The following is an 11350-nucleotide window of genomic DNA, read 5'->3' as shown; positions in this document are numbered from 1 at the left end:
TCCCATGTTAGCCAAGAGGAAAGTAAATACTAAATATTTCATAGGAATATTTTTTCTCTTAAATTCTTTAGTAAGGCTGGACTTTTCTCGCTGATTCACTCTCTCAGTCTTCTTGGTTTATCACTCTCGTGCTTCCCCTCTCGCTTCCTCACTCTGGCACACAATGAAGAGGCTCTTTTTTAATAAATGGATTACACGCTCTACACTATAAATAAACACAGGAATTAAGATTCCAGCTTGTTCCAGTGATAAGCAAACAAAGATGCCGAATCCCCCTCTCGGCCCTCAGACAGGAGAGTCCCCAGGGAAGCTGCACATGTGCCTCTGCAAGTGTGCTCCAGAGATTGCTCCTTGCTTTTGTATGCATATGCTAGCTTGTGTTTTTCTAGGTGGTGTTGGGGTCAGGAGGACAATGCACCTCTGTGCAGGAGAGCACACAGGCATGGGGGGCACGAGAGCAGGAGCGGGTGCACGTGTGGGTGCACGGGCGCACCATTGCTTTGCCCACCGGGGCCGGGAGCTTGCCCACGGTGGCACATGCTGCCTCTAGAGAGAGAGCGGTCGCTGCTGAGTGAGGGGATGCTGACACCTCCCCCTTTTGATTCCCAGTGAAGAAGATGAGACAGGATCCTTGCTGAGCAAAGACGCTGTTGCATCTGAGATGGAGCCCAGTGCCTGGTAGGTTCACAGCTTCCCACATTCGCCGGTGACGCGGGAAGACGACAGGAGCGTGGGTGGTGGGCTGCTCCTGGCTGCTCCGGGCTTAGCCTTTCAACAGGAGGGACATTTCAGATAAGGCTCTCTTCTTCTTCTCCCTGGCCCAGCAGCAGGATGCCTCTACTCCTCTCCTGCATCCACTCCCTGCAGCTTTGGCATCTCCTCCTCCTGGTCTCGGCCATCCCTCCTCCTGGTGTCTGGTCTCTTCGCTCTCGAGGTCCGGTGGCCACTCGGCCTCTTTGCGCCCGTCGGAGCCCCTCAGCCCCACGGCCCATTTGCATCTGGGACAGGACCTCACTGCCGGAGAGGGATTCTCGCTTCGCCCTGCCGCGCCAGCGGGCCCTGGCACCCCGCGGGGGAGAGCTGCGGCACTTCGTGCGGCTGAGGCGCCAGGCAACCGGGGCCCGCCCTGCCACCCCCTCCGGATTTGAGGATGGCATGTCCTCCTCCCAGTACCCCTGGGCCATCGTATGGGGCCCCACAGTGTCAGACGAGGATGGAGGGGACACCAACTCTGCCAACCCAGGCTTCCCACCGCTGGGTTACACCTTTGTCTCACCACACGGGATGGCAACGGCACAGCCCAACTCCCACTCGCTCCTGCACAACGCCGGGCTCAACCTGCGCGAGACCCCGGCCACCCTGCGGCCCTTCTTGTTTGGGCCCCGGGGGGAAGGTAAATCTGACCTTTGCTTCTTTCACCCCCCCTATCCCTGCAGGAGCACCTCCTTCTGCAAAATTCATGAGGGCCCTAGCAGGAACCTCCCCTTACACTGCTGCTCTTCGGGGACCAGTGGGGGTGGCCATCACACCCCGCCTCTCCCCCTCTGTTGCACAGGTGTGGACCCTCAGCTGTACGTCACCATCACCATCTCCATCATCATTGTCCTTGTTGCCACCGGGATCATATTCAAGTTCTGGTGAGTGGGGTTTGGGCCGATAGAGGCTGTGACCACGCCGATGTCTGCAGGTGGGTGGGCACGAGGTCTGTGGGCTTAGGATCCGTTTGTCCCAAGGGTGGGGATCTGGTTCTGCAAGCCCTTGTGAGGTTTGGCACATGGCCAAGCTGGGCTCTAAGACTGAGCACAGTGGGGTCCCACGAACCTCTCTGTCATTGAGGGCCAGGGTTTGTCTGAGGGGACACTCTTTACCTCACCCCTTGTGTCTCTCCAAAGCTGGGACCGTAATCAGAAACGCCGGCGTCACTCGGGGCAGCAGAGCAGTGGGAGGCAGCAGGAGAGCCAGCAGCCCCTCACGGACCTCTCCCCCACCACCGTCAGCATTCTAGGGCCCTACAGCGACTCTCTGGCCCCCACGCCTGAGGCAGAGGAGTCCAGACAGGGCCAGGAGGGTGTGGAGAAACTGGGGGGCCACGGGAAGAGCACGGCCTTCCAGCTCAACCGGTGAGTGCTCAGTAGGCCGGGGCGGGAGGGGGCAGCAGGGGGCAGGGGAACAGGCAGGCTGAAGCAGGACAAAGGTGCCGGTTGGTTAGCAGGGGCAGTGGGGCAGCATAAGTGCCTGTTGCTAATTAATTTCTGATTCCATTTTCCTCCCAGAATCCCACTGGTGAACCTGTGATGCTCATGGGAGAAGCAGAGCTGGCTCCCCCCACCCTCCCGTCACAGCCGGCGAGTGCAGACTCCCGCCGCCTCTGCCACCCCAGGAAAAAAATGACCTCCTTGTGCCACGGCCCACCACCACCATTGTTAACTAACTCCACCAGGATGTGCCTGGGCAAATGGACGAGCTGGGCCTCCTTAGCCTCCTGCTGGGGGAAGGTTAGGGACCCCCCCCGCCCACGCAGGACAGGGTGATGAGAGAGTGGGATGGTGGCAGGGAAGACAGCTGGTGGTGGTATGAAATCTTGGCCTCCCCAGCTCCTCTCCTAGCACACACGCAGACACACACTTGGATCTCTGTGACTCTCTCATCAGTGCATGCCTGATATCAGGGGTAGGTGAGGTGGAAAGACGTACCCCTGTCCCCGTGGGCCCTAACCCCTCTGTGTGTCCCTTCCCATGTTGTATGCTTTGTAGTGAACGTCTGGAGTTCAGTGGCTGCAGGATTGCCCACCGAGGCTCAGTTTCCCCTGAGCCGGGACTCTGGTGGTGGAAGGTTCTTCTGTTCCCGAGGCCTTGGCCCTCCTGAGGGTCCCAAGAGTGGGTGAAGCTTGGGCAGAAGAGGCTCACACAGCACCTGGGCCCCCTCAGCAACCCATTTCCTTGAAGGAAACATTACCTCCTCCCTAGATGGAAGATAAATCTTTCCATTTTCTTTTGGCCTAACATCCATCTGTTTTTTCTCTTTAGTTTTATCTTTCTTCATCTCTCCATCTCAAATTTTTTTTCTCTCAGTTCCTCCCCCCACCACATCTCTTGCCAGTTAAAGTTGGAAAAGGTTCCTTTAGCTTTCCAAATATTTTGATCTTGTGGAAGCCTCCTTGCTGTCCCCCTCCACCCCCTCATCTCCTTCAGCAAGGTTTTTCTGAAGAACATCAGTCTATGGTGATGTTCTTCAGAAAATCTGAGGCGAAGCCCTCTGCCCATCATGTTATTTAGCAACCATCATGTACATTGGGATACTGCTGAAGCAGCTAAAGCATGGCACACAGATATAGCTGGGCACAAGGAACTTGAGTTTTGCTGGGCTGAGGTAGGGAGTTGCTTTCAGACACTTTTGCAACAGGCGTGACTCTGTGCCTGGGATGACAAAGAGCAATTTAGAGTTGACCTTGGGAACATTTGGAGAGTTGCCATGTACTGCTGGTAGGTTGCTCCTGGAACGCAAGGTGACTGGAGACCCATGAGGCAATGCTCACCAAGGGCATGAGAGAGAGGATATCTGGGGTGCCAACCTTTGTAAGAGTATCGCCCCAGCTGGCTGGGGACCAAAGGTATCGGTGCAAACTGGTTGCCTGAGCATGTACTTCAGGGCTGTGGTGGTCTGTAGGGTAGGCAGCCACATTGTCAGTTACTTGTGTGAGCAAAGTCAGTGCATCCCAACCTCTTCCTATGTGCGGACCCACGGGTGTCACCTTGAGGAAGTGTGAAATGGCAAATTCCAGCTGAATGACAGTATTTGCTTTCTCTTGGCTGTTGTGAACAACTTCAAAGCAATTCACAGACCCCACATTGACAGCCACTGAGATGAGATGATGCAGATTTAGGTAAGATTGCCCCTATACTGTACAAACACCTTCAGCTGCTGGACTGATGTGGACAGAGACAGGAAACTCACCCACAATTTGAAGGCCCTAATGCACCATACAAGGTCTCTGGCAAAAGTAATCTTGGAGAAAAGGAAATGGCCCTTTCATCCTTTTTCTCTGCAGCAAAAGCCTATTCTTTATAGGACAAAGCACAGGGAATTTTGTAAGAGGTCTGGTTCTGCCCATTTACCCAGCTGAACTATTAGGTGATCTCGGGTCCCATCTAGCTCACCATGAAGGGCATTTAAATGAGTGTGTAAATTGCAATAAACTGCACAAAAAACAGTAGAGATTTGTAGAAAATGACAGGTCAAATAAAAATACTGGCTTATTAAAAGCACAGAATGGCTGAAAGATGTAGGTGGAAAAGGACTCTGGAGGTCTCTAGTCTAAGTATATGTTGAGTCTCCATTTATTGCAGGGGATATTATTGCTTTACCCTAGATTGATCTGTTACAAGCCTTTTCCTTATTGAGGCTCCATTCAAGGCTTTGGTGGACATTCAAGCTGAGGATAGGCAGGACAGAGAAGGGGGCAGACAGCTGCTCCTGCCCGCTGCCCTGCTCACCGTGATACCCAGCTCGGGGCTGTTCCTCCTCTTGCTGGCACATCAGCGCCAGGGAAGGACATCTGCACTCGGTCTGCAAGAGGTTGCACTGCTTATTGCTGGCAGTTTACAATATAATGCCTTGAACTGGTTTAAGTAATATTCCAGGCCAGATTAATTAGATTGCTCTTTGATCAATAGCACTTGTTGAAACAAGGCCAGAGTTTAGACTGTACCACTGCAAGGGCTGTCCTTGGACTTTCCCTTTCCACATGCTGTGCAGAGAGATGGTCTGTAAGAAAGTGTCAGGGCACCACAGAGGCATAGTGAAAACATTTTCCAACACTTGACGCAGGGAAGCCCTGCACTCTGCTGGCCAGGCTTTTGTAAACTCCACAAACAAATCAGATTTCAGTGTTTCAGGGTTTTATTTCCCCTTTTAATGTGTCTCTGTTTTTGTCAAAAGTATCTCCAGGGAATGAAGCCTTTCACGGATGCTGTGGTAAGGGTGAAGCTGGGGAATGCAGTAGAGAAAATTCTTACAGTGACAGAAGCTTGGATATGCTGAACATCTTTTCCAAGACCAATTTTTCTAGCCAAATATGTTTTTATGACAGTCATTCACTCTCTCACACAAAACAGGTTAGATAAGGGTAAACAACTTCATTGCCCTGCCCAACCTTTCATTGCTGCATTTTGTCCCTGGAACAAAACATTCAAAGCACGTGTGGACACACAAGTTTCTTCCAGTCAATGAATAATCTCACTGGATCTGTTTTCTCCACGGCTGGAGCCTTATGAACCATATTCCCCTACACAGACTGGAGCCAGAGCGTGCCTGCAGTTTCTTCCCTGTCCCCAAGCTGTTACCCTGTGAGATGCGCACACAGACGGGGTTGACAGCACCTAGTATAAGCCAGGGCCGGGGCCAGCACCTTCTCTGTCACAGCCCATCAGGTTTCCTTGTCTTCTAGGTGACTGGAGGAGAAAGATCTGGATCAATTTTTTCCAGTGGAAACTTTACAGAGAAAGGCATGCAGAGAAACCAACCGAAAATGTTCATAGCCTTGGGCTGAGCCTGCTCAATGTTTCTGTGCAATTAAAAGGAGACATCCATGTGGGCTGGGTGAGTTTAAGGAACTGTGTGTGCGCTGAGCTCCTGGAGGGATGTGGCTTTGTTAAGGCAAGGGTAGTCTCTCTGTGAGCACAGTGGGAAGGAGGAAAGGTCTAGGTGACAATCTCTCCCCTCCACCTTATATTGTTCCAGGGCAGGAACTGGAGTCTCCCTCTGTTTACCTAGCAGAATGGCATGACCACAAGGCCAAATCCTGCCTGGGCTTTCCCATCTGGTCCATTGCAACTGGTAAGCAGGGGAACAGACCTCCAGTATGCTTCCACAATGCTCCTCTGGTTCACTTTACAGGGACTCACATCCAGCCAAGCATCCCATGGCTTCAGAGAGGTCTATCTACCTCTTCCTCAATGGCACCTAAGTGCCCTTGCAAATCTGGTCCCTGCATTCCCCACTCCCTTTCCTGACAAGGAAAAATGCTTGGAAAGGAGTGATTTGTTCATTCCCCGCAAGTTCTCAAAACACGATCACCTTCAGACTGCTTTGAATTATACTATGGCGGCACAGCCTTAGACTCGAGTCCTGCAGCACAAAAGCCCTGGGCCAAACTCCAGCTCCCTGACTGCACCCCTGCTGAAGTCTCACTGTATTCCTGGCCCTACATTGGCAAGACCATAGAGGAGGGCCTCCTTCCTTCACCGACTGCTGGCTCTCTACTCCTTTTTTCCTATTGTTTTCCCTGTCCCACTGTTTTCCCACTTCCTACTCCTGTCCTGTACCACAGTCTCCCTCCTGGTTATCTCTCCCCTCCTGCTGTTTTGCTCTCCCCACTCCTCTCTTGTTCTCCCTTTGCCACTCAGTCTCGTTCTGCTGCAGCTTCCATCCTCCCCTCCGTCCTCCCTCCTGCTTCCCTGCTCAGTCTCGCTCTTCCCCCTCCCTTGCCCTTGTGCGCTGTGATATATATTTTTGTAGGATTTCTCTTCTCCTTGTGGTGAAATATTCAATTCTTGTGGGATGTTAGTTTCAACATTTTTAAATAAACCTTTGGAAAATACTGAAAGCAGAGCTCTTGCTGCTGTGGAAGAGGCCATAATGGAGATGTCAGGGTGGGATGAGAGGGACTTCACCCTGGGCAGACCCCAGTGGGACATGGGTTCAGACATCTCGCATCGCACAGTCTCTTCCAGGGGGCTGGATGGTGCAATCTGGCCCTGTGTCCATCGTGCCTTGGTCTCCTTGCTGGCCAAAGCATGACCCTCCTCATGCATTTCTACAGGAAGTGGCCCCCTGATGGAAAAGGCCTTGCACACCCACTTCTCCACCTGGAGCAGCTGCTCTGCCTCTGGAGCTGCTGCCTCCCAGCCGTGCTCTGGGGCTGCTTGTCACACGCCAGTTCATGCTTGGAGCCAGGGTGGCCAGGAGAGGTGAGAGAAGCTGAGGGGAAGGGAGGGAGACGGAGCGATGCAGGCGGAGAAGCCTCCCTCACTCTGTTCCCCGCGGCTGCCTCCACAATTTCTATTTACAGCCCTGCTGCCTCCCCTCCTGGCCACAGTGCCGCTGCCGTCGCTGGTTTCCAGGGCTGCTCTGTAATTAAGCATCCTTGTCTCCTGCAACTCCCCCACTTCGCAAGCCCCAGTGACGATTGGTGCTGGGGTGGGCGCAGAGGGGGTGCTGGAGACCAGCACCAGACATGGTGGCCACTGCAAAAGGCTGCTCTCTGACAATAGTAGGAGGATTGCAGAGGTGCTGGGGATGATCTCCAGCCCCTGCTCCCTCTGCCTGTTCGCTGTCCGACTCCTTCACACACTGGGGGTGTCCCTGATCCACTGCTTTACTGTCAGAGGAAGCCCAACCTTGGACTCTGTCCTGGGGTCTCTGCCCAACTGGAAGGACCTAGGACCACCTCCTGCCTCAAGGCCAGACCCCTCCACATGGCACTCTGTGACCTGGACAGGATCTCTGTGGGATGGAGAGAGCAGACACATGCCTGCGGTGGCTGTCCTAGGGCATGCATGTGTGAAAGGCTGAATGGCACCTCTTCTGTCCCTGTGCCGCGTGTGGGAGGATGGAGTCCCTCACCCCGATGGCTTTAGGTGGCTAGTCACCTGCCACCCCCCAGCTGACCCTCTCCAGTCAACCACATACAGCGGCTCTGGGGCTGGGCAGGCTGGAGAGAGGACTGAGGAGGCAACAGATTCTCACTGTGCTGAAATCAGACTCGTGTACTCATCGGTGCAGTGAAATGTCTTGCACAAACCTCATCTGCTTCCAGCCAGAGCTTCAGCCCTTCCTGCTGACTTCTCTGTCATCAGACACTTTTCCTCTGGTGCCCTCTCAGCACAGGCTGAGACTGCAGGCGCGCAGTCAAACGTTCATTTTCTTCACCAGGACTCGCTCTCTGCCTCAGAGGAAAAGGACCATGAGCTGCCCCTTTTTCTTCTGGCTTCCTGAAACACTGACTCCCTGGTCTAGTCCCTTCCCATCACCACTCCCCACTACGTCACTCTTGCCCACCTGCCCCCCATGTCGACTTCCTACCCTTCCAGTCTGGTCCCAGCCCTGCCTCCTTCCCCAGCATCTCCCTTCCTTCCTGGTCTCCAGATTTGCCTCCTTCCCTAGCACCCTGTTCTCCAACAGAGAGCTAGAATGGAGAGCTGCATACTGAATGAGGACAGCAGAGATGGAAGGAATGGATTTGATCACTTAAATCAAAGAAGAACAGCTAAAAACTCTACAACCACATCAAGACACATGAAGATCACCTCAACAAGTGGTCAAACCCAAGCATGAGGTATTGCTGACCACTGTGATTTCCCGGGAAAGAGAGTGCTTCAGAAAAACATTATGAAAGCATCTTCCAAAGCTGGGATTCCCTCCAGCTGAGTGCCTTCTATAACCTGCAATAAATTATCCCATTATGAAAAAAAAAAAAAAAAAAATCAGGCAATTGTCAGCTGGAAGCGCCTGTCAATGCAGGGATTTGGCAGCCAGCTAGAGCTCTTGCTTGCCTCCCCTGCTCAAGGAGCTTCTCCAGAGTTGGGGCTGAAAGTTGGGACTCCACGTGCTCCAGCTCTGCCTTCCTCGCCAGGCCTGTCCTGTTGGTTATTGTCACTTTGTGTGCCTTTGCAACGTGCCCTGCGGGAGAGCCGGCCCAATGCTCCGGGCATGAGGGTAGTGGTGGGAAAGCAGCTGTGCAGCTGTGGGCATCACTGTGCTCCTTGGGGCTGCAGTGTGGACCAGGCATGGCAGCACGGACAAGCTGTACTAACTCAAGCGTAAGCCTCAGTGCAGAGGAGATGGACAGCTTACGTTAGAGGTATCTCTGCACCCTGCTAAAGGGATGTGGCTGTGTAGATGGCCATTTAATTAGGAGTAACGCACAACTTGAAACTGCCATGAAGAACCACCCCGAAACAAGCAACCACTCATTTCAGCGTCATGTAAAGGAGTTAAGTAGTTCCCTTGGTTCATTCCTGCTCTGATCCTCGGAGGCAGAATTGAATCTTTATTGAGGGCTGCTGTGGCTCCGAGTGCACATGGCACTCAGTGAATAATAGACTATTCAGTGACGCATTCCACATTGATCCAAAGCCTAGCTTTCTCTGGGAGTGACCAGAATACAAGCAAAACCATCTTCAACTTCAGATCAATCCCCACAAGGGATCTGGCAGGGAAACAAATGCCAGTCTCTGCTCCGGGGACCTGTCCTGCATTTCTGTGGCTCCTAGTTAGAGCTCCAGTGGCAGGAGAAGAGATGCTCTAGGGCAGCCATTCTAGTTTGAAGCTCAGACTTCATCGACGGCTGAACATACTGCGAGGGTTCAACAAACAAGCAAGCAAACAAGCCTGGGGTGACTCATTTTCTGAATGTCAGAGGAACATAGTTTGATGTCTACAGCATGCACTGGTCAAATCTGCATTACAGCCTGGCCTAACTGAAGAGATGGTTGGTTTCTCAGTTAGTTTGCCTAAGGAAGGACATTCGGACAGGCATTGTGATTCTCTCAGGGTCCATCCAAGCCTTGGTAAAGTGACCCAGGAAGTAGGAGCTTTGTGAAACTTTCCTAAATCAAGGGGCAATCAGTGGTGGTTGTCCCCCGCTAGTATCAGGGGAATCAATCTAGCCAGGCTAGTGCACTGTGAACGCACACAGCTCTGGTTGAATGTGTTCATGAACTAAACCAGGAGTGCAATGGTTAAACACATCTGCAGTCGAGGCTTGTGCCAGTCTCATTACATTGATTCAGACCCATTTGGTGACACCAGGATGAATTATGTAAGCCTGAAATGGTTTCATTCGAATGCCTTTTTCTGCTTTGCCAATTCTTTTCTTGTGTGACATATTGCACGTGAGTGAACATGACACAAGTGAGGTCCAAAGTTCTGCTTAGTGTTACCTTGCATTTGCTGTGTACGCAGCAGGAGCTGTAAGAGGTGGTAGAGAGGTGTCATTCCCTCCTTTACAATGAGATTTCCCTTATTCCAAGCATCAGGACCTCCACGGCAAAACTGAAGACCAAAAAGACTGTCCTACCTAAATGGGGGGTTCTTGTAGCCATTCACATTGGCCAGCTTACTTGTAGCTAATGGCATGGTGCAGTAATTCTAAGTGCAGAAAATGAGGAAGAGGCAGATTTTCCCCTGGTACCTGCAAGTCAGAGGAGGGCTGGGACAAAATGGTGGCTAAGCATAACACTGCCTCTTCCAGAGTTTTGGTGACAGTTCTTTGCTAATGCTCAGGCAGTCCAGTGGAGAGAAACAAATTGCCTAACTAAAATACAAGGAGCTGAAGCTGTTGAGCAAAGGCCTAAAGAGAGTTATGAGGGAGCAGGAACACGAAGGAGCACAGGAAAAGGCAAGGTGAGGAGAGAGTGGGCAGAACCAGAAATTGTGGCTAGGATTAAAAGATGGGGCAGGAAGGGGAAGTAGGGTCAGAATGGAAATTTAGAGCTAGGGGGCTTTAAAAGAGCTGGATAAATTAAGACAAGATGGGTGAAGCAGGGGTCTGGTTGCTCATGCATACCAGGGTGTTGCTGACGCTGAAGCCCTGGTTTAGCCTGAGCACTTACTCAGCTCCCCTGATCCTTCCACCTGCCACAGGAGCAGCAGCTGGGTCCTCCCCTGCCTACCTCGTGGGGAAAGAAGGGGAAGTAGATGCGATTGTACATGCTTATGGCTCAGCCCTCAGAGCTCAGCTTCACTGCTGCAATGCAGACCCAGCCCACATGTCAGAGATGCAGGATTGTCATAAAATGTAGGTCACGGGGTGAAAGTCCTTTTTGCAGGTTTAAAGGTCTCAGCCCTCCTGACATTCCCTCTGAAGCATGATGCATTCCCACTTAAGGGACGCTGTTCCCTTTTCTTGCCAGCTTCTTTTTCTAATGTTAATTCATCAGTCATCATTTTCCAGGAGCTAAGATGGAGGCCACATCATCTGATCTACAGGGGCACCAAGAACTGAGCCATAAGGATTGCACTCTGAACATGCACAGCACTGAGACCACCAAAAATTAGGCTGTCAGTGTCTGTCTGCTCTTGGGCTCCCAGAGACAGTAGTTTGGCCTCTGGCCTTTCCCACTGAAGGGCAAGAACAGTACCACCTGGAGTGGTGCATGGTGAGAAAGAAGTCCCTCAGACTCGGAGACGAATGCACTAGAAAGCCCAGAAAGAATGACGCATGAGAAAAGTGTTTTGCAAAGATGAAGCCAAGGATGCAAATGTGAAGGAGTGAGTAGTGGCGTGATACAGCGAGCACCATCCTCTGCACCAGAAGGGCCTGGTGGAAAAGTAGCGCAGGCTCATGTAA

At 52.3% G+C, this 11350-nt stretch overlaps 1 protein-coding gene across 1 annotated transcript; it reads left to right on the top strand.

The window, feature by feature from the left end:
- The first annotated feature begins 661 nt into the window (after positions 1-661).
- Positions 662-2295, top strand: PIANP (PILR alpha associated neural protein). The gene is made up of 5 exons (XM_009959130.1): positions 662-678; positions 828-1393; positions 1556-1637; positions 1893-2120; positions 2274-2295. The coding sequence occupies exons 1-5, from the start codon at positions 662-664 to the stop codon at positions 2293-2295; spliced, it is 915 nt and encodes a 304-aa protein (XP_009957432.1).
- The last annotated feature ends 9055 nt before the right edge of the window (positions 2296-11350 follow it).

This window comes from Leptosomus discolor, chromosome 1 (assembly GCF_034619465.1).
Source record: "Leptosomus discolor isolate bLepDis1 chromosome 1, bLepDis1.hap2, whole genome shotgun sequence".
Lineage (NCBI taxonomy): Eukaryota > Metazoa > Chordata > Aves > Leptosomiformes > Leptosomidae > Leptosomus > Leptosomus discolor.
This window is presented reverse-complemented; position numbering and strand designations above follow the sequence as displayed.